This window comes from Lolium perenne, chromosome 7, assembly GCF_019359855.2.
Source record: "Lolium perenne isolate Kyuss_39 chromosome 7, Kyuss_2.0, whole genome shotgun sequence".
Taxonomy (NCBI): domain Eukaryota; kingdom Viridiplantae; phylum Streptophyta; class Magnoliopsida; order Poales; family Poaceae; genus Lolium; species Lolium perenne.
The window spans coordinates 78,469,802-78,493,581 of NC_067250.2; the positions used below are offsets into that span (position 1 = coordinate 78,469,802).

The window sequence follows — 23,780 nt, forward strand, 5'->3', positions numbered from 1 at the left end:
AGCACGCCATCACGCGCGCTAGCTCCGCCTAGCCGTCGCCTACCCGACGCGCATCGTAGCTTGCCCCTTCGCGCCCTCGAACACCGTCGCCATGATCGACTTCTTCCGCACCCCTCGGTCACCTCGCGTTCATATAAATAGAGCCCCTCCCGTGCTTCAAGCTCCACACCAAACTTGCTCCCCTCCTCCTCCTTGACCTCCTCGAACACTTCTCTCGCCCCAATTTCACCGGAGCCGCTCCAATTTGAAGCCGACGGCCGCCGGAGCCCGCAGATCGCCGTCGCCGATTCGCGCCGCCCCGAGCCTTGCCGCCGGTACCAGTCGACGTCTCGTCATCGACAACGTCGCCTAGCCTCCGCGCCAGCCCCGCGGGAACCTCCGTCACGCCGCCGACCCCCTACCTCGCCGGCGCAGCAAGCCTCCTCCCCCGTCGACGACGACGACTGTCGACCACCCGATCCGCATCTAATCTAACGGACGAGGTGAGCCCTTACCGCTTCGGTGAGTTAAGCCACTGACGGGTGGCCCCTCACATGTCAGCTGGCCCGCGGCTGCGAAACGCTGCTGGGCTGGGTTTTCTCTTTTCAAACCAAATCGGCCCAGTTACTTCCCGCCTAGCCCACTTAGCCATTTTTCAAATTAGTTCTTTTCTGTTGAATTCCAATTCTGGACCTGTACTATAAATTGAATAGTTCAAATTCTACAAACTCAAATTTAGCAAATCCAAATGTTCTGGAAAGTTTATGAATTGCTCTAACTAACCCCACTGGATTCAAACTCATACCTTGTGTAGTTTTTGAATAGCAAAAATAACAAAACAGATACTTTTCTTTATTCAAATAAATCTTAAAAATCAACCACTTTGAATTTTGAAGTGAATCCAATTGCAATAATTCACATTTAACAAACTCTAATTTACTATGTAAAAATATGATAGGTGTTCTGTACATGATCATGGGCTAGAATCAAAATATTGGCTATGTAGTCAATACTAGCCCATTTAAACAAATTCAAATTTTAGGAATTTAAATCTATGAGGTGTAGCACCTCATTTAAATCATTCTCACAAGTGATATGAAGTAATGTGTTGACCTTTAAATGTTTAGGCTCATACTTGCTCACTTGTAGAATTTAAATCAACATATTATTTAAATTGCAAAGGTTATTTAAAACACATGAGATAATGAATCTCATTTAAATCCCTTTTCTCAAATACTAAGTGTGAAGTGTTGACCTTGGTCCACATGGGATCATCCCTGGTTATTTGAGAATATTGAATCACCTCAATAATAGTTTTTATTAAATTAGTTACAACTATGTGTTAAATCATATGAGAGGTATTCCTCTCATTTAAATCTTGTTCTCAAGTAATTCAACATGAGGTAGTGACCATGGTCTATATAATCTCATATTGAATTATTTGGTGGCACTAAATCACTACCATGTTAGTATTAAATTGCATGAGGTATGGAACCTCATTTAAATCATTTTTCTCAAAGGATAAGTATGAAGAGGTTGACTTTGGTCAACCTAGGTCATATATTATTCATAAGAGAAATTAAATCTTAAGAAGAATTCAATGAGAGGAAATTGTTTCTCCAAACCAAAGAGAAACCTTAATTTAAATTTTCAATGAGAGGAAATTATTTCTCCTAATATTAAATAAGGAAACCCTAGAATAATTACTGGATAAATGTTAAGTAATGATGCTAGATCAATTGTGTGAGCCATTAAGGCTAATTAAGACTACTTAAGTGTTGTTTGGTGATTGTATCCTCGTATTCGTTTATAGACGCTAGTACCGGAGACTATCAAGAGGAAGAGGTCTTCTACCAAGAGGAAGAGCAAGAAAACTTTGATCACATCACCAATCAAGGCAAGCTATATTATTGCAAGCTATTACCAATGCAAGCTAGACTAATGCAAACCATTTTGGGTTGCAAGTTTATATTTTTGCAAAGTGCAAAGCTCTACAAGAGCAAGGCACCATTACATTTTACTTTATGAACCTATCCCAAGTTTTTACTTTACAAGCTTTACTTGATTTTATTTATCAAAGTTACTCCTTGGATTATGATCCACTTGGTTGAATTATAGAGTAGTACAAGAGCATCACACTTAGCCTAGCAAGCTCCAAGATACTTAGCACCCCTCATAACTAGTTGCTAGTGCTCAAGATTAAAAGTGACTACTCTAGTTGGGAACTTGTGAATTGAAATGACTTTGAAAACCTTGGAATGATGAGTCATTCTATTGAAAGATTTTGAAGGTGAATATGACTGGTGAATGACTTGGTGAATTTTACAAAACTGATGGTTGGGTTCGGATGCGATACCGTTCCAATTTTACAAGTACCCCCACAATACCTGAATCTGGGTAAGGCTTAGCTGGAAACTTATGTATTTTAGTATGGGTTCCCTCTAAACAAGCGTCATAGGGGTTATGCCGAGGCTGCCTCCGTACTGGTGAAGTGATGTGAAATGACGTGAAATGAGGTGAATGTCCGGTCCAAGCCCTGTGCGGTTCAGTGCTGACCGCGTGTCTTCACTGGGAGGCCAAGCTCATGGGGAGAGGTGCCTATACTAGAGTATGTAAATGAAAGGTTAGGATTGGTAGTTCGCGTACTGCGTACGATAAATCAGGGCCAGTTACCCCTGACGAACTATTGCAATTATTGTGGCACAAGTGTACAACCTCTGCAGAGTTAAACCTATTCGAATAGCTGCGTCCGCGGTTATGGACAGTTGGAAAGGCCATACTGTTCCGTCATCAGAACTTTTCTAAAAATATGAATGGTGACTTGTGACTTGAATTGAAAGGTGACTTTGACTTTGAATCACAACTGAGTTGTGGGAATGACACTAATGTTCCCACTTGAGTTAGTTGAGCAAATGAAGGTTTTTGATTATTAAGGTGTTTACAAAATAAAACTGGCTTTATGCAAATGAAACTAGAGCTTAGAACCCCCTTATAGTTGATAGTGTTTACCTTAGTATTAGTTTGCGAGTACTTTAAAGTACTCATGGCTGTGTCCCTGGCTATTCAAATGGCCAGACTATGAAGACGAGTACCAGAACCCGGAAGAAGGACAGCAGGACGTCTACGACAACTAGGATCACTCCTGACGTCAACAGTTGCCTGTGGAATAGATGGACTACTACTACGCTACTTTCGCTTCCGCTATGTGTTATGTAATGAATAAATAGAACTTCTATTATTGTAATGAGACTGGATCATGTGATCCTTTATTTGTAAGACGATTATGGTATGTAATGAATGATGTGTTGTGATATCAATCTATTATGTCTCGCAAAAACAATATTCCTGGGATTGCGATGAATGGCATAATAGGCATCTGGACTTAAAAATCCGGGTGTTGACAGGGAGATTGAAAGAACATCTCTCACATTATGTTTTGTGTGTTTGATGTCAATATATGTGATACACTAATGTTTGTTTAAGTGGTACAGGGATTACATAGATTCATATTTATGTGTGTTGGATTTGGTCGGTCTGTCAAAAGTTAACAGCAAAAAGATGGCCAGGCCGGATAATCCGGGCCGGATATTGTTGAAATATCCGGCCCCCAGATTTTGGCTAAGTCTTCGAGGGAAAAGCAGCGCAGTATAGGGGCCGGACATTTGCCCGGATATTGTCCCGGTATTGTACCAGGGCCAGAATATCCGGGCCGGATATTTTGGAAATATCCGGTCCCCTCAAATTTGGCTAAGGACTGGACGAAAAACAAGTCTGGCATAGGGCCGGATATTTGGCCGGATAAAGTCACGGTTTTGTCCTGAAGGCCGGATTATCCGGGGGGGGGGGGGGGGGATTATCCGGCCCCTACTTAGGCCGGAATATCCGCCCCCCCCGGAAGCTGCAACGGCTCAATCTTGAGGGGGGTATAAATACCCCCTTCTTCTACCTTGGTTGCTTGCTCAATCATTACACAAGAAATCTGCCAAGCCACCTCCATTAGAGCCACCTCAAGAAACTCAAGATTTGCAAGATCTCCTTCCTCCCCCAACCAAAGCTCTTGATCTTTGGAGATTCGAAGGAGAAGACACCGATCTACATCCTCACCGAAGCGTTCTTCATTTCCCCCTCTCTTGTTTGAGGGATCTCATGCTAGTGTTCCTATTTGGTTCCCTAGTTGATTTGTGTTGATGTATTGTTGTTGATTGTTGTGTTGTAACAGATTTGGGAGCCTCCAATTTGGTTGTGGATGTGTGCCCCAAGAACCTTGTAAAGGCCCGGTTTCCGCCTCGAGGAAATCCCTTAGTGGAAGTGGGCTAGGCCTTCGTGGCGTTGCTCACCGGAGATCTGAGTGAAGCCTTCGTGGCTGTTGGTTTGACTTTCGTAGCAACCACACTCCTCCAAACGTAGACGTACCTTCTTGCAAAGGAAGGGAACTACGGGAATCATCTCCGTGTCATCGCGTGCTCCACTCTCGGTTACCTCTATCCTATTCTATCTCTATATTGCTTAGATATATCTTGCTTAGTTGTTTGCCTTGTCATATAGGTAAATTCACTTAGTTGCATATCTAGAGAATTTACCTTTTGTGTCAAGCCTAAATTGAAAAAGAACTAAAAATTGGTTAGCACCTATTCACCCCCCCCCCCCCCCCTCTAGGTGCGGCATACGATCCTTTCACTCGTGTTGTTGGTCTCATTTTTTATGCATTAGATAAGGCAATTAGTTTTAAGATAGCTTCACTGGAAAGCGGTGTCCTATCTGGTAAGAAGGAATATTATTATTTTCTAGGCTTCAGGGCTATGAAAAGATCAAGAGATTAGATAAACATTAAAATAATATGGTCCATTTAAAAGCAAGCAGACATAAGATCTGTGGCACTTCCAACTGATTGTGGCACTGAACTTACACAACATTAAACATTATATGCAAGCTAAAACTGCATGAAAACCTTTAGACAAAATATCAGCCCCGAGGTGAACACAAGCTTACATACTTGCAACCTATCTATTAACATTCAGCGGTCATGTTATTTGTTAACATAACACTTGAAAATGCAATATTCAACCTGCTCTATTTTTTGTTTTGTTTTACACCTAAATATAGTTGAGTTAGTCATGCGCAACCCACTGTAAGGTACCGCAAAATTATCAACCACCTTATACATCAACATTGGCATCAAGAGAGGATTCAGAATGGGTATCGACCTATCCGAGATGTATGGAAAAGAAGATGCAATGCATGCTCAGGAAATCAGATAATAAAATCAAACAAAAGGACGTATAAAGTGAACTCAAAAGGACAGCTAGATATATTCAAGTGGCAGCTACTGTATTTAGATATCTCTTCCAGGAGCCAGGGACAAATCACTTGCATCATCAATGGCAAGGAGAACTGAACCCATGGGTGCAAAAACTTTTTAGTAAACTAAATAATTACAGAGTATGAAAAAAAAGTACAAGAAGATAAATCAAAGGAAAAAACAAGAAGATAAATAGAGTAGGTACTCACCTAGAGTTTGCAGATTCAAGTATCACATGGACTTATTATGTTGTGCAACCTCCTTGGATTATTCTCAAACACCTTGTAGGAACAGATCAAATATCATATAGATGAGATTTGTCGGGATTAAATCAAAACATGGTCAAAGGATAAATAAGTGCAAATACGGAGGAAGAGAGTATCACCTCGTCTCAAATGTCTTGGAAAACGGGAGTCCAGCTCACTGGCCGCTGTCTCTACTCCAAACTCGCGTCGGTCTTCCCCAGGCTGAATTCACACGTAGCTCTTCAAGGCCGCAACATATCCTCGCTTCTGGTCCCCGTACAACTTGACATGAGGTGATGACTCCAATGTCACCTCCCCTGTGGTTGCCCTCGCCGCGCTCACCAGGAAGGCGAAATCCAAGGCCAGGGGAAAAATCTTGTCAACTACCACCAAACGAAATTGGCAACGAGTCGGTCAGTTGAACCACAAATTACCAGCCAAATAATAAATAAATCTTTAAATCATTCAATAATTTTTTCCATTCAAAAATTCACTGAAGAAACATAATTTTAGGAGAAACACTTAAAACTCAATATCACTTTGATAGCCAAGAAAAATCATATTCGTTTATGATGCTCCATTACCTAATAATTATTTCTATCTATGTGTTTCACACGTCCTAGAAATTTTGAAGTAATTAATGAGATTTTTCAGCAAAGTTTGTTCATAGCTAGCATGACTACTCCAGCTTCAGGAACACCTAACACCTACCAATGCATAATATTTTACTAATGATATATCTCAAACATCAAGTATAGCTCTGGCATTTCTAACCAAACATCAAATGGGAAGACAATGTTTAATTCTTCATTAATAATGTGCCCCACTTTTCTCTGAACCTCTATTATTTGCCACATGACCACCACATGTCAATCAATGACGGGTCGTGCCATGGTGGTCATGTGGCAAATAATAAAGGTGTAAAGAAAAGTGTGGAAAATTATAAAATCCCCCGATAAAATGTCCACGGTAGCACCTTCCCATCAAAATGGACATAAATCTCAATCCTTAAATATTCTTCAAGCTGTAACTACATTACTTGCGTTAAGATTTCCCCATTTCTGAATCTGTTAGCTAAGCTGAATAGTTGTGGGGCATTGCACATTGAGATCAGAGTTATCAGGAAATAGGCATAAACGTCATTATTTAGGGACTCAGCGCCCTAGATGTGCGCAGGGTAGTAGACATGACACGTATAAAAACTCATAGATTGCCAGACATCACACATTTTTCCCGTAAGTCCATGATGTGAATAAGGTTATGCCACGTGCGCTAAGCAAAACAGTACGGAATGCCCAACTTTCTTGCAGTAAAATCACTATATATCACAACTTAACAAGCAGCACCTACATAACAAAAAAGGAGACCATGATACGAGCAACTATAGCCGAGATTTTGCATTGCTTCAAAATAAGGTTGGTAGGAGCAAACACTACATGTCTATATATAGCATCCAACCTGACAAAAAAACTGTATTTTTTGTTATCTTTTTTGTTCAGTCCTTTGATTCATCAGAAAACTATCTGTCCTTTCATCATCATGACGTTTCAGAAACATGAGTTAGAAAGACTGAAGCCATACATACCTTCATACTCATGCATTCTTTAACTTTCAAGAGTATTAATGCCGTTGTACCAAAGAGCATTCTGGGTTGATGTTTAGCTATTGGCTGCTGAACTCTGCCCATCAGTCCACCAAAAGTAGATCCTATGCTGGTTGATTTACTCCCTCTATCATGATTGATCTGGTCAACAGTGAGCATCGGTTTATGAAGGACATCTTCGCAGAAGAATGGGGTTCCAACATTGATCTCCAACATGAAAATATAAAAAGAGAATGGATACCTTATGTGCACATATATTCAAAATATTCGCTTGGCTGAAAAGTTCTACACAACAGCTGAAGTGCCAAAATATCTACCAAACTGAAACTGCACATCACAGAAAGATATTGTAATTAAAGAAAGAAGATAGTAGTCAATATGTCAGTAACTCAGTACACAAAAACTTCTAGAGATAATTGCTTCTGCATCTCATCACCCCCATCATTAGCAAAGATATTGATAAGCCACATGAACACATTATTGTACATGACATTAAGGAAGCAAATGTAGCTCATACCTTCTTCAATATTAGCAAGTTTGTATCCATGATAGCAGACATTGATCGTTGATTTTGTCTGAAAGTTGTACCTGAAATTGCACGACATCAAACATTAATAGGAGATTAGAAACTGCTTAAGTACAATGAATATCTAGAGCATCATAAATGATCTACAAATATTGCAGTATATAAACCCTGATGTAAGATGGCTTCATTTTCACCATCTTTTTTTAGTTTTCAGGAGCTGATAGAAACAAAATCATCCATCCATAACAAGAGAAAGATCACCAAGCATATAGAAAAATTAAATTTCCCAAGCTTCATATGATAAGGAGGCATTACGTGAAATTAAAAATATGAAACCACTCAAGACATTTTTTTCAACACGGCTCATATGATAGAAAGACCATTTTTTTTACTTTTAATAAAATAACACTTGACACTCAAGGTCTTCTTAAGTGATGGTAAAGCAGAATATGAATACTTGAAAATATAACCGGAAGAATTTGGTACAAAACAATTATTTTCTTCTGCAAATGGTGACTTGCAAACAGGATTTTTTTCCTAATCACCACTTTACATTGCTTAGAAGAACAAAAACAGCCAACAAAGCAAGATTACAACAGAACAAACAGTCCAAGAGGTTAGAACCTGGGGCAATCACTCCTGCTAAAACGATGTGAAGACAAAATGCAGAGTGGGTGGTGGGGGAACTCACCATGCTATTGTAGCATGTAAAATGTGTAGATCGGGAAGGGCACTAGCTGCATCTTGCAGGCATGGAATAGGAAGGTAGGAAAACACATGATTTAACCTGTAGATCCAAACAGGGAAGTAGAAGGTAGGCAAACACAGAGGTAGAGTTGACGATATATGGTACGAAACAAACAACCGGTAATTAAGAACAATCCAAAGCCAAATATGTACAAAATCAACACCTTCACACGCATCTTCTTTCCTGACCAATGATACAACCATGCACCAAGTTAATTCATCAGGAAGAAGAGGATCCAGAGAGAGAGGGAGATAGAGAGTGAGAGAGAGAGGGAGGAGAAACCTGCAGGTCCCGAATGAAGAAGAAGCCATCTTCACATCCTCCCCATCTTCTTCATCGCTGGGGACGCCGGCCTTCTTCCCTGTCCCGTCCCTCTCCTCCTTGTTGGTCATCATAGATCTATGTTGAGGATGTTGAGGAGCAAGCACATGAACACCGGGACCAGATCAAGAAATCCACACATAGATCTAGGCGAGGCCGACCACCATAGTCTTTCTTTCCAAACTGCTGCAGGGTAAACGGGATCTGAGAGAGAGAGAGAGAGAGAGAGAGAGAGAGAGAGAGAGAGACGAACCTGCTGCTAACAGTGGGAATAGGCCATAGCCAGTGGAGCTCCACCTCGCCGTGAATCTGCAGCCGTTGCAACTCGCCATGAATCCGTCCACTGTGGCACCGCCGAATCCTTCTCCAACGACCGATCTCCTTACCAGTCAGCCGCTTCCCCATCTGGGCATCAACATCATTGATTTGGTGCGGTGCTATGGGCAGCGACACAAGCTCGGGGGGAGGCGGAGGGAGAGGAACGTTGGGCAGCCATGGCACCAAGAAGGAGGAGGCGGACCTCGATCGGGATGAGGGAAGCAGCAACGTGGATGCTGGGGGGCTAGGAGGAGGAAGAAATCAGGGGAGGGGATGAATGCCGGAGGGCATGGTGGCGGCTGCGAGTTGGGGGAAATGTAGTCTAGCGCCTCCTCCCGACGATGGCGGCGCGACGGAGTGGTGCTGGCAGCGCAAGGGGATTGGAGGAGGCGGGGCATTGGGGGAGTTGCGGGAAGTGGGGATTGGTGAGTCCATCGGAGGTGGGGATTGGGCGTACAGGAAAAAACCCAAACTACCCCTATCGCGAGAAGATATTTTTCACGGGCCGAAGCGACGCAGGACCAACCCACAACCCACCCGCAGCGACTGACTAGCGGACCCGGCCAAACGTGGGACCCGCGCGCAGGCAGAGGTGGGTAAAACACTGTCGTTCCATGGCTTTCTCTAGCGGGAGGCCAATGAAAAATTTGCCCACGCGCCCACACAGCCAATCGGGAGACGCCTTGCTGCCCAGATTGAATGGACGAGATCCACTGTTTGACAGCTGCTGGAAAGATCCAACGGTCAAGAATCGCAAATCGCTGTGAGAGCCCCATGGGGGTGCAACAATTATACCTTTAGATTGTCTCCCCTGTCCTTTGAGCACAGTATTAGACACGACACGCTTGGCCCAGCACTGAGCACAGTAGTAGACACGACACGCTTGGCCCATCACAGTATTCTCTCCTGCTCAAAATATGTTGCATATAAGATTTAGTTAAAGTCAAACTCCGTAAAATTTTATCATCTATATTGATGAAAATATAAACATATATAATAAAAGAATATTTTTAGAATTATCACAAAACATATTTTCATATTATATGCATTTGTTATAGTGGATCTTAGTATTATTATCTATATTCTTGGTCACAATTTACACAGTTTAATTTACACGAAAATCATACGCAACATAAAATTGGTAGAAGGGAATAGTAGAGACCAATTACGAGATCATCATTCCGATTTGGGAGCACGTGCGCCCGCTGAACGCTAGGGGCCTGCGAATTGTTTCTCAAAAAAAAAAAAACTTACCACGTAATCAAACCATGGAGATCGATGTGTTGGCACCCGCGCGCGTCTCTTTGGGTTTTTGTTCAAATACGGTGGGCCAGCCGTTGTTCCATGCCATTTTCTTGCCGTGCGGTACGTAGCGCGGCAAAAGGGGACAGAGATTTGGTGTACATGGGCATCAGTCATCTCGTTTTTTTAAAAAATAAAAAATTATAATTTTGAGTTGTAAAAAATTCTGGAAAAAATCCACAAATTGTCAATGATGTATCCCACAAACGGGCAAAAAATCAATTTCAAATACTTAATATTTTGAGCTACACAAAAATGATAAAATTGTAGATCTGAGTAGTCATTTTCAAATCTCCAAAACATATCAATTTGTCATTTTTGTCCAGGTCAAAATAAAAATAATTTTGGATTGGGATTTTCCATGATTGTGGCATGTATCATTGGTAATCTACAGAATTATTTTCATAATTTTTTATAACTTGTAAAAACATTTTTCAATTTTTTTAACTGAGTGAGAGCACTGGAGCTCGTGTGCTAAAAGCACTTTTCGGGCAAAAGGGCATAAGAACTCAAAAGCCATTGGTGACGACGACGACGAAGCTACACTGCATATGCGGTACGAACGTGCGTATCATCCGCATTGGAGTGTATACTGGAGTGGTACTTTTTTTTTAGATCGTGTCTACCAGTACTCATCCACGAGTATCGGAGCACGCAACATCAGACGTACTACGCCAGTGTCCAGCAATGTGCCCTATCTATCCGAGCCTAGATATCAGCCTGATCGATCCGTAGACCGTAGCTAGCTGGTAGACGGTGTTGAGTAGGAGCCGCGGATACGGGAAGAGCACCCCAGAAATCGCCGGACCTGCCCCGCCGGCCGTGCTGTTTTGCGTCCGCCGCCTCTGCAAATACACGCCGTCCGGCAGTGCTCGCTCGAATCGTTGAACGGAAGAGAAAGTAGACTCTGCCGCCCGCGTGGCCGCGCGCGCCCCCACTGCATCCCATGCTGGAGTCTCATGTGCGTGCGAGAGCAAGTACAATAATGTACAGTCAGCATACTATAAAACTTAAAATAATATAGTTTTATTGAGTTGGATAAGAGAAAAAAGAAGAGAGAAGAGAAACAGGCTACAGAATAATAGTCAGCTGTAGCGCGTGATCCTAGTAAGTTTATGAGATTACAAGGTGAGCCATATGCATGTAAGTAGTTCAGTGCTAGTATTTAACTATTGCATGGGCTGACTACAAGTAGATTATAAATGACATGAAAAAAACCTCGTATAGCCAACTATTAATTCTTCTATTGTTCTTGGTCTGATGGAGATGATGTAAGAATTCGGCGTTTCCCGTTACGGTAGCACCGCAAAAGGGTATCACGCGCCACGCGAGGACAAGGACGCTCAACATCGACCAAGGCAAACCTAGTCTCGACCAAGCATCGATCGGCTCGACTTTCCCTGTCGCCTATGAGGGCATCTCCAGCGGCGCGACGCATTTCGGACGTCCGAAATGTCCGTTTGCGTCGCGCGGCGGACGCGAGACTGACCGTTTTTATCCGCGCGTCCGTTTGCACCTTGGGGTGGCTCCAGCGGCGCGACGCATTTCCGCGTTTGCATGAAATATGAAGTTTCGAAACAACAAAATAATATTCAACGAAGTCATAGTTATTACATTTAAATTTTAAAAAGTCTGCATGCAAATAAGATAGTACTCCTCTAGGCATGATCTGCATGGCCAGCCAATGTCCATTGATGCTCAATCAGATCTGTTTGCAACTGCCAAGATGAAGCTCCAGGAAGTGGCACAACCAACTCACCTTGGAAATCCCATTGGTTCTCATTGCGGCCATCAGGACGCTCGTTCTCAACGATCATGTTGTGCATGATCACGCAGCATGTCATTGATAACCCACAAGTATAGGGGATCGCGCAGTCTTCGAGGGAAGTAAAACCCAAATTTATTGATTCGACACAAGGGGAGGTAAAAAATACTTATAAGCCTTAACAATTGAGTTGTCAATTCAGCGGCACCTGGAAAAGCACTAACAACAGGGGTGATGTGAAAGCAGCAGTAATATGGGAGCAATAGTAACAGTAGCACAACAGCAATAATAGTAACACAGGAGCAATGGCACCAGAAAATAGTTGATACTACTTCCAATAACATATAGAACGAGTATATGATGATGAGAGATGGACCGGGGTTCCCAGCGATCTACACTAGTGGTGACTCTCCAATAAGAGACAAGTGTTGGGTGAACAAATTACAGTTGGGCAATTGATAGGATTCAAAGCATTAAGATAGAACATCAAGATTATTAATCATGTAGGCATGTTTTCCATATATAGTCATACGTGCTCGCAATGAGAAACTTGTACAACATATTTTGTCCTACCAGCCGGTCGCAGCCGGGCCTTTAGGGAATCTACTGGATATTAAGGTACTCCTTTTAATAGAGCACCGGAGCAAAGCATTAACACTCCGTGAAAGCATGTGATCCTCATACCTACGCCTCCCCCTCCAGTTGTCCCAATTTCTGTCACTTTGGGGCCTTTGGTTCCGGACATAGGCATGTGCATACAACTTGTAGATACAATCTAAGCAATAAGTATAGAGCTTAAATCTAAGATCATGCCACTCGGGCCCTAGTGACAAGCATTAAGCATAACAAGATTGCAGCAACAATAACTTCACAAACTTTATAGATAGACTAATCATAATGTATCATCCATCGGATCCCAGCAAACACAACACCGATTACATCAGATGGATCTCAATCATGTAAGGCAGCTCATGAGATCATTGTATTGAAGTACATGGAGGAGAGAATACCAACTAGCTACTGCTAGAACCCGTAGTCCATGGGGGAACTACTCACGGAGCATGATGGAGGCGGTGGCGTCGATGGAGATGGCTTCCGGGGGCACTTCCCCGTCCCAGCAGGGTGCCGGAACAGAGACTTCTGTCCCCCGAATTGGAGTTTCGCGATGGCGGCGGCGCCCCTGGAGTCTTTCTGGAGTTTCGTCAATAGGTATCGATGTTTTAGGTCGAAAGGGCTTATATAGGCGAAGAGGCGGCGCATGAGGGGCAACAGGGTGCCCTCCCCATAGGCCGGCGCGGCCAGGGGCTGGCCCGCGCGGCCCTATGGTGTGGGGGCCCCAGGCCTCCCCTCTGACTCCCCTTCGGTGTCCTGGTCCGTCTCGGTGAATTATGATGTTTGGTCTTCGTTTCGTCGAATTCCGAGAATATTGCCCGAACAGCCTTTCTGGAACCAAAAACAGCAGAAAACAGGAACTGACACTGTGGCATCTTGTTAATAGGTTAGTTCCGGAAAATGCATGAAATCATCATAAAGTGCAAGCAAAACATGTAAGTATTGTCATAAAACAAGCATGGAACATCAGAAATTATGGATACGTTGGAGACGTATCAGCATCCCCAAGCTTAGTTCCTACTCGTCCTCGAGTAGGTAAACGATAAAAAGAATAATTTCTGTAGTGACATGCTACTTACATAACCTTGATCATACTATTACAAAGCATATGAAATGAATGAAGTGACTCAAGTCAATAATCTATAGTTGCTAACAAATAGATAACATATAGCAAAACTTTTCATGAAGAGTACTTTCAAGACAAGCATCAAAAGCCTTGCATAAGAGTTAACTCATAAAGCAATAGATTCAAAGTAAAAGCATCGAAGCAACACAAAGGAAGATTTAAGTTTCAGCAGTTGCTTTCAACTTTCAACATGCATATCTCATGGATAATTGTCAACGCAAAGTAATATGATGAATGCAAATAAGCAAGTATGTAAGAATCAATGCACAGTTGACACAAGTGTTTGCTTCTAAGATGGAAGGAAGTAGGTAAACTGACTCAACATAAAGTAAAAGAAAGACCCTTCGCAGAGGGAAGCATTGATTGCTATATTTGTGCTAGAGCTTTGGTTTTGAAAACATAAAGAGGGCATAAAAGTAAAGTTTTGAGAGGTGTTTGTTGTTATCAACGAATGGTAGTGGGCACTCTAACCCCCTTGCCAGACAAATCTTCAAAGAGCGGCTCCCATTTTTTATTTTTTTTGGTGGCACTCCTTCCAACCTTTTTTTCACAAACCATGGCTAACCGAATCCTCGGGTGCCTGCCAACAATCTCATACCATGAAGGAGTGCCTTTTTATTTTTAGTTTTATTATGATGACACTCCTCCCCACCTTTGCTTTCTCAAGCCATGGCTAACCGAATCCTTCGGGTGCCGTCCAACAATCACATACCATGGAGGAGTGTCTATTTTGGTTAATTGGGGCTGGGAACCCCGTTGCCAGCTCTTTTTGCAAAATTATTGGATAAGCGGATGAAGCCACTAGTCCGTTGGTGAAAGTTGCCCAATAAGATTGAAAGATAAAACACCACATACTTCCTCATGAGCTATAAAACATTGACACAAATTGAGAAGCATTTTGAATTGTTTAAAGGTAGCACACGAAGTATTTACTTGGAATGGCAGGAAATACCACATAGTAGGTAGGTATGGTGGACACACATGGCATAGGTTTTGGCTCAAGGTTTTGGATGCACGAGAAGCATTCCCTCTCAGTACAAGGCTTAGGCTAGCAAGGTTGTTTGAAGCAAACACAAGTATGAACCGGTACAGCAAAACTTACATAAAAACATATTGCAAGCATTATAATACTCTACACTGTCTTCCTTGTTGCTCAAACACTTTTACCAGAAAATATCTAGACCTTAAGAGAGACCAATCATGCAAACCAATTTCAACAAGCTCTACGGTAGTTTTCCACTAATAGGTTTAAACTACATGGTGCAAGAACTTAATCATGATCTACTTGAGAGCTCAAAACAATTGCCAAGTGTCAAATTATCCAAGTCAATATGAGGCATTTCTGTTTCCAACCAAATAACAATAAGTATTGTAGCTTCCAACTTTTACCATTGAACATTAAAAGTAAAACGAAGAACAAGTGTTCATATGAAAAAGCGGAGCGTGTCTCTCTCCCAAACAAGGATTGCTAGGATCCGAATTTATTCAAACACAAACAAAAATAAAACATACAGACGCTCCAAGTAAAGCACATATGATGTGACCGAATAAAAATATAGTTTCAATAGAAGAAACCTGATAAGTTGATGAAGAAGGGGATGCCTTGGGAATCCCCAAGCTTAGACGCTTGAGTCTTCTTGAAATATGCAGGGATGAACCACGGGGGCATCCCCAAGCTTAGACTTTTCACTCTTCTTGATCATCTATCATCCTCCTCTCTTGACCCTTGAAAACTTCCTTCACACCAAACTTCTCATAAACTTCATTAGATGGGTTAGTACTCAAAAAATTTGAATCCACCTTGGTCCTGTAGTGACACATTGCAAGAACTCAATAAAACATTAGCTACAGCTCTCCACGTCTAGAGAGCCTTGCTTAAAGTCCACAAGAGACAATGCAAAAAACAGAGACATAATCTGCCAAAACAGAACAGCCAGTAAAGACGAATTTTAAAGAGGTACTTACGTTGCTCAAATCAGAAAACTCAAAACTAATGAAAGTTGCGTACATATCTGGGGAACACGCATGTAAATTGGCAGATTTTTCTGAGTTACCTACAGAGAATCTGACCAGAATTCGTGACAGATAGAAATCAGTTTCTGCGCAGAAATCCAAATCTAGTATCAACCTTCGATTAGAGGCTTCACTTGGCACAACATTGCAATAAAATAAAGATAAGGAGAGGTTGCTACAGTAGTAACAACTTCCAAAACACAACAAAACAGTAGCAATATAAACACATGGGTTATCTCCCAAGAAGTTCTTTCTTTATAGCCATTAAGATGGGCTCAGCAGTTTTAATGATGCTCGCATAAGAAATAAGAGTTGAAGCAAAAGAGAGCATCAAAAAGCAAATTCAAAACACATTTAAGTCTAACCCACTTCCTATGCATAGGAATCTTGTACACAAATAAATTCATGAAGAACAAAGTGACAAGCATAAGAAGATAAAACAAGAGTAACTTCAAAATTTTCAGCGTGTAGAGAGGTGTTTTAGTACCATGAAAATTTCTACAATCATATTTTCCTCTCTCATAATAATTTTCAGTAGCTTCATGAACAAACTCAACAATATAACTATCACATGAAGCATTCTTTTCATGATCCATAGACATATAATTTTTATCAAGTTCAAAAATAGTGGGATTAAAACTCTCAAACACACTTTTATCAATAATATAACATGATGATTGATCAATCTCAAGAGATATGGGACTCATAGATAAAGTCAAGAACTTTCCAATCCCATTTTCATTAGTAGTACAATTAATATTATCAAGTAACATAGGACCATCATCTAGAGCTTTATCATAAACATTTGCCAAGCAAAATTCTTTAGTACCATGCATTTCGACATCAGGCACAAACAAAGCATTATCATAAGATTTATCAAAGTTGCATGGATTATCATAAATAACAGTAGCATAATTATTCTCACAAGTATTACTCATAGGTACTATTTCAAGAGAATCCACAGGAACAACCTCTTTCGTTAAGCATGGAGGACAATCAAATAGTGTAAGAGATAAAGAGTTACTCTCATTAGAAGGTTGGCATGGGTAGCTAATCCATTCTTCCTCCTTTTGTTCATCACTCTCCTCTTCTTTTTCATCCAATGAGCTTTCAAGTTCATCAATTTCCTCCTCTTTTTCATCCAATGAGCTTTCAAGTTCATCAATTTCTTCTTCCACAGGTTCCTGCAAATTGTGAGTGCATTCTTGTGCATTAATGGGTCTCTCTTTATAATCAATGATATAAAGATTATCACTGTAACTTTCTATGCAAAAATTAAGGATAGAAGAGACATAATCTTTAAGGTCCTTACAAACAACACAAGTTTCATAATTTTTAGCCATGAAGGATTCTATCTCAGAGGCTCCCATAAATATGACAAATTGTTCTACTTCTTCGAACCCAAGATGAATATAGTTATTCCAATTATAGTTCTTAATTAAAACTTCTTCACTAAAGCCACATTGAAATTTAAGATGTTTAGTATCCTCTTTAGAGCAACAATTTATATCATGACGTTTAAGCAAGATTTTAGCAATTGTATTCAATTTTTCTATCATAGCACTCATTACTTTACCAGTTCTTGATTCTCTATAATTATTATAATATTCTATAAGCTCCAAGTAGGTTGTGGGTTCTCCCATAACAGCAATTTTTTATTTTTCGGTTTTTCAATTTTTTATGAATTTTTGGGTATATGAGAAAAATAAAACAAAACAAAAACAAACTAGAGAAAAGTAAACTAAACAAAGTAATACTAGACAGAAATAAACTAAGCACAAATAAACTAAACAAAAGTAAACTAGGCAAAACAAAACAAAATAAAACAGAGAGAGAGGTAGAGTGTACTCCCCAGGTGAACTTATGAGTAGAGCTATGCCTCCCCGGTAACGGCGCCAGAAAACAGTCTTGATAACCCACAAGTATAGGGGATCGCGGCAGTCTTCGAGGGAAGTAAAACCCAAATTTATTGATTCAACATAAGGGGAGGTAAAGAATACTTATAAGCCTTAACAACTGAGTTGTCAATTCAGCTGCACCTGGAAAAGCACTAGCAACAGGGGTGATGTGAAAGCAGCAGTAATATGGGAGCAATAGTAACAGTAGCATAGCAGCAATAATAGTAACACAGGAGCAATGGCACCAGAAAATAGTTGATACTACTTCCAATGACATATAGAACGAGTATATGATGATGAGAGATGGACCGGGGTTCCCAGCGATCTACACTAGTGGTGACTCTCCAATAAGTGACAAGTGTTGGGTGAACAAATTACAGTTGAGCAATTGATAGGATTCAAAGCATTAAGATAGAACATCAAGATTATTAATCATGTAGGCATGTTTTTCATATATAGTCATACGTGCTCGCAATGAGAAACTTGTACAACATCTTTTGTCCTACCAGCCGGTGGCAGCCGGGCCTCTAGGGAATCTACTGGATATTAAGGTACTCCTTTTAATAGAGCACCGAAGCAAAGCATTAACACTCCGTGAAAACATGTGATCCTCATACCTACGCCTTCCCCTCCAGTTGTCCCAATTTCTGTCACTTTGGGGCCTTTGGTTCCGGACATAGGCATGTGCATACAACTTGTAGATACAATCTAAGCAATAAGTATAGAGCTTAAATCTAAGATCATGCCACTCGGGCCCTAGTGACAAGCATTAAGCATAACAAGATTGCAGCAACAATAACTTCACAAACTTTATAGATAGACTAATCATAATGTATCATCAATCGGATCCCCACAAACACAACACCGATTACATCAGATGGACCTCAATCATGTAAGGCAGCTCATGAGATCATTGTATTGAAGTACATGGAGGAGAGAATACCAACTAGGTACTGCTAGAGCCCGTAGTCCATGGGGAAACTACTCACGGAGCATGATGGAGGCGGTGGCGTCGATATAGATGGCTTCCGGGGGCACTTCCCCGTCCCGGCAGGGTGCCGGAACAGAGACTTCTGTCCCCCGAATTGGAGTTTCGCGATGGCGGCGGCGCCCCTGGAGTCTTTCTGGAGTTTCGTCAATAGGTATCGATGTTTTAGGTCGAAAGGGCTTATATAGGCGAAGAGGCGGCGCAGGAGGGGAAACAGGGTGCCCATAGGCCGGCGCGGCCAGGGGCTGGCCCGCGCGGCCCTATGGTGTGGGGGCCCCAGGCCTCCCCTTTGACTGCCCTTCGGTGTCCTGGTCCGTCTCGGTGAATTATGATGTTTGGTATTCGTTTCGTCGAATTCCGAGAATATTGCCCGAACAGCCTTTCTGGAACCAAAAACAGCAGAAAACAGGAACTGGCACTGTGGCATCTTGTTAATAGGTTAGTTCCGGAAAATGCATGAAATCATCATAAAGTGCAAGCAAAACATGTAAGTATTGTCATAAAACAAGCATGGAACATCAGAAATTATGGATACGTTGGAGACGTATCAGTCATCACCTCATGCATGGTCTTCAGCGACCATGTTCTTGCCGGGTGACGGACAATTGCCCACCGAGCTTGGAGCACACCAAACCCGCGCTCCACATCTTTCCTGCAAGCCTCTTGCATCTTCGCAAACCTTCTCATCTTCTCGGAGTTTGGATTACGGACAGTCTTCACCAATGTGGCACAGTCTGGGTAGATGCCATCAGCAAGATAATATGGCTTGTCATATGCATTTCCATTGATCTCATAGCTCACCCGGGGAGCTTTGCCTTGCATGAGCCGGTTGAAAACCGGTGATCGGTGCAACACATTGATGTCATTGTTGGAACCGGCCATGCCAAAGAATGAATGCCAAATCCATAAATCTTGAGATATGACAGCTTCAAGAATGACAGTTCTTCCTTCCTCATGCCCGCTGTACGCACCCTGCCATCCAAATGGACAGTTTTTCTGCCAGTGCATGCAATCTATGCTGCCAATCATTCCTGGGAAGCCTCTAGACTCGTTGATAGACAGGAGGCGCCTTGTATCCTCAAGAGTTGGCTCCCTATAGTAATACTCTCCGAACACGGCAATCACGGCTCGGCAAAACCTGTACATGGCCTCAAGACAGGTGCTCTCACCCATTCGAAGATAATCATCGAATATATCCGCATGCATTCCATATGAGAGCATGCGAATAGCCGCGGAGCATTTTTGGTAGGAGGTGAAGCCTAACGCACATGTTGCATCGCGCCTACATTGAAAGTAGGGGTCGTAGTTTCTGACGCCCCGTAGAATGACCAAGAACAGATCCATTGACATCCTGTATCGGCGCCGGAAATATTTTTCCGGGAAGATCGGATTGGTGAGGTGGAAGTAGTCCTTGTGGAGGCGGGCCTGCCCTTCCACTCTGTTGCGCGGCAGGTTTTTGGAGCGCCCCTTCACAGAGCCTCGGTGCTGCGGCCCCGGGTTAGTGGTGAACTCGTGGATCATGGAGGCCGCAGTAGTTGCCAATGTCTGCGTCGACTCATCGGACTCCTCATCGGAAGAGGAGTCGACGACCTCCGCGCGGAACTTGTCCAACATCTGCCACATGTCCATCTGCGTGGGTACAAACTGCGGATCAATGGCCGCGCACAATAGCGCCGAAAACATGAGTAGAAACCTACCGGCGCAATTGACCGAACAGGTCATGAGCGGCGCGGAAGGGCGGCGCAACCGGGAGCGTTTCGCCCAAAAACAGCCGGCAGGTACGCGGCGGAGCACGCTCCTGCTCTCCCGTGCGGCAAGAACGGAGCCGACGCCGACTACTGCGGCGCTACGGCGGTACGACAGCGCTAGGGGTGGGGGTGGTGCCGTCGCACTAGGGCAGGAAAGAAGGGGGAACAAGAGAGAAAACAGCCGTCTCCTGTCCGTCGCACAGTGGAGGTGTTCGTCGCCACTTTGTACATTCGGGGCGTGGTGCACTGGGGGCCCGCCCGCGCCCGGTTATCTGTGTTTCCCAATGCCAATTGCCAACCGAGGCGAAAGGACCCCGCCGGCCGATGTGTTTTGGCCGAGAATCATACTTTTTTTTTTTTTGAGATTTCCTCAACTTAGTACAGCTGTAGTATCTGAACTTATGCACTAACACACTCCACACGCACACACACCCCTAGTGCACAAGCTAGATAGCACACGTACTAAACCGCGAGCCTAGTCAACTCCAGGGTTAAACCCTATGGCAGTGGGAAGCACTGCAATACCTCTAACCGAACCGCGGGAGAAAACTAATATCTTTTATTCTGGGGCAGAGCCCCCGGTGAGACACCCGGAAAATCGCTCCCACTGGGAATCGATCCCGGGCGGGCTGTGTGGCCACCGCCAACCACAGCCACCGAGCTACACGCTCGTTCTCGGCCGAGAATCATACTGTATGTACGAAGAGGAAGCAGGGCAGAGTTTGCTTGTTTCTATGCGCTTGTCGTTGCTACTCCTCCTTGATCAGCATTTGGATCAGTTTTTACTTGATCCAGCTGAATCCGTCTAAATCAGTCACGTCAAATCGAGGTTCCGTCCTAGGTTTGTTGCAGTAGTTTTTATAGGGAGAGAGAGACCACGAATCAAGCAAGGACAAGGACACCATGGGAACTGGGAAGTCCACCGAATTACCGGGCTGCCCTCCACTCTTTGGTTTCTTTTCAAGTCAGAGCATCTCCACCGACGCCTCCTAGATAGTCGTCAGCGGGGTCGCTGATATTGCTGTAGGGGAATGTCAGCAGCGCATTCTCTATTTGGGGATGTTGTGCCCACACCGACGCCTCCCATACGATGGGTTCTATTTTACAATATTTTGAAACAATATATCAATCACATTTTATTCATACTATATTCAATAATTCATACAGTCACATAAATTGTACTTAAATTATTCATACAATCAAATAAATGAAAATTAAATTATTCATACAATCAAATAAATAGGAATAAAATCATTCATTGTTGGTGGCTTCTCTCCTCGCCCACAAATGCGCAGCTAGATCCTCCTGAAGTTGTGCATGGACAACTGTATCTCGAGTTTTATTGTGCATATGAAAAAAAGCGGTAAATTTTTGGGGTACATGCTCTACCTCAGTAAGTGACCCTTGATAATCAAATGGCTGATCATCCTGCACAGGTTCGTCGTGCTCGCTCTCAATGATCATGTTGTGCATGACTACACATGCGTTCATCACCTCCCACATCTGCGACTCGGACCAAGTGAGAGCAGGGTACTTGATAACGCCGAAACGCTGCTGAAGCACCCCAAAAGCACACTCAACATCTTGTGTGTTGCTTCCTGGCATGTTTCAAAATAAGTGTCCATCTCCGAAGCTGGAGACGGAATTGTCTTCACAAATGTAGCATATATCGGGTAGATACCATCAGCTAGATAGCACCCCTTGTTCTATGCGTGGTCCTTTACCTCAAAGTTCACGACAGGAGCTTGTCCCTCAGCTAGTCTGGCAAACACCGGAGAGCGCTGCAACACGTTGATATCATTGTTTGTTCCTATCATGCCAAAAAATGCATGCCAAATCCAAAGGTCATGTTCTGCCACAGCCTCAAGAATAACACTGTACTCACCCGTATGCCCCTTGTAGATCCCCTACCAAGCAAAAAGGAAATTATTCCAGCCCAAATGCATACAGTCAATGCTTCTGAGCATCCCAGGAAACCCTCTTGCTGCATTTTTTGAAGGATCTGAGCTGTATTATCTGTCTTTGGTGCTCTCAAATAGTTTTTAGCAAACACCGCTATGAAGGCTCGGCAAAACTTGTAGAGAGTCTCTGTACATGTCGACTCCGACATCCGTAGGTAGTCATTGGGTGTATCTGGAGGAGCTCCGTATGCAAGCCAACGCATAGCAGTGCACTTCTGAATTAAGGTGAAGCCCCACAAACCTGTGCAATCTTGCTTGGCCATGAAGTAGTCATTGTACTCCCTGACGCCATAGACAATCTTCATGATCATATCCTTGTTCATCCTAAACCGACGCCGAAATTCCTTCGGCGAATGGGTCGCATCGTCGGCGAAGTATTCGACATCAAGCAGCATTGCGCCAGCTTGACGATGTCGGTTGATGTTCCTCCTCTTGCCTTGACAGCTGCACCATCATCTCGTCATCGCTGTCCATCGCAGCAATCAGACTAACACCTTGCGGGCTGGCGGTGGCGGTGAGCTCTGTCTGGGCAAACCAGCGGCAGTCGGTCGAGGGGGTGGCGGCCGTGTCGATGGACGGTGGTTCCTGGACAAACAGCGGTGTCTATTGCAAGCAGGGGGCGCGACGGCGACGGTGGCGATCTAGAGGGGTGGGAGTCGGCTCGGGCGTAGGAGGTGGGGAAAGTGGTGCATCTGGCTGCCAGGCAGACGTGGCGTGAGCGCCAGCGCACCCGATCCGCGCCCTCTACGAAGGTGCCAACACGGAGTTATTGACGCTTTTATTGGACTTGAAAACTAGCCGGTGCCTTTTGGACGCACTGATGTGAGTCCACAACTACACCGCCCACAAAACTCTATCGGAGCCGATGTGGGCACACCGGTGGAGATAGCTCTTAGAGCATCTCCAGCCGCGTCCCCCAAAGCGCCCCCCAAACCGCGCCGGATTGAGCATTTGGGGACGTCGCTCCCCAGTCGCGTCCCCCAAACGCCTCCCCCAAACATTTAAAATACTTTTTTTGACATTTTTATTTCAATTTCCACAAACTAATACATAATTGGGAACGTGGTTTACACGAAGACACTGTTTGGAACATGGTTTTCCACAAACTAATACATAGTTTGAACCATGGTAGACACAAATATAAAATTTTGCAAAGAAACTAAACCTAAATAGGCCGTGCATCGAAGGTTTCCTGTGTTCGCTGCTAAGAAAGAACACTCGAGGGCACACCCAGTCACCTAAACTGGAAAATCTAGCGGGAGGATGGTGCCCTTGTTGGTTCTACCGATGAGGCGAACATCCAGAAACTTCCGTGCACGTGTTCGCTG

The 23,780-nt window shown here is 43.3% G+C and overlaps 1 protein-coding gene across 2 annotated transcripts in view; it reads right to left on the reverse strand.

Annotated features, from left to right (window-relative positions):
- LOC127316941 (uncharacterized) overlaps window positions 1-8,862 on the reverse strand; it is a 65,731-nt gene extending 56,869 nt beyond the window's left edge. Inside the window, exons 1-6 of one of the 2 annotated variants that reach the window (XR_011749113.1) lie at window positions 8,683-8,862; window positions 8,564-8,583; window positions 8,344-8,439; window positions 7,644-7,714; window positions 5,664-5,906; window positions 5,488-5,559 (exon numbers count right to left, since the gene is read on the reverse strand). Coding sequence is in view for 1 of the 2 variants with exons in the window: in XM_051347422.1 (XP_051203382.1) it covers window positions 5,752-5,906; window positions 7,644-7,714; window positions 8,344-8,583; window positions 8,683-8,795 (579 nt within the window). In the remaining variant the exon portion in view is untranslated. Of the gene's footprint in view, window positions 1-5,487; window positions 5,560-5,663; window positions 5,907-7,643; window positions 7,715-8,343; window positions 8,584-8,682 lie in introns of both variants that reach the window. The other variant, XM_051347422.1, reaches the window with a different exon arrangement.
- Window positions 8,863-23,780: the final 14,918 nt, after the last annotated feature.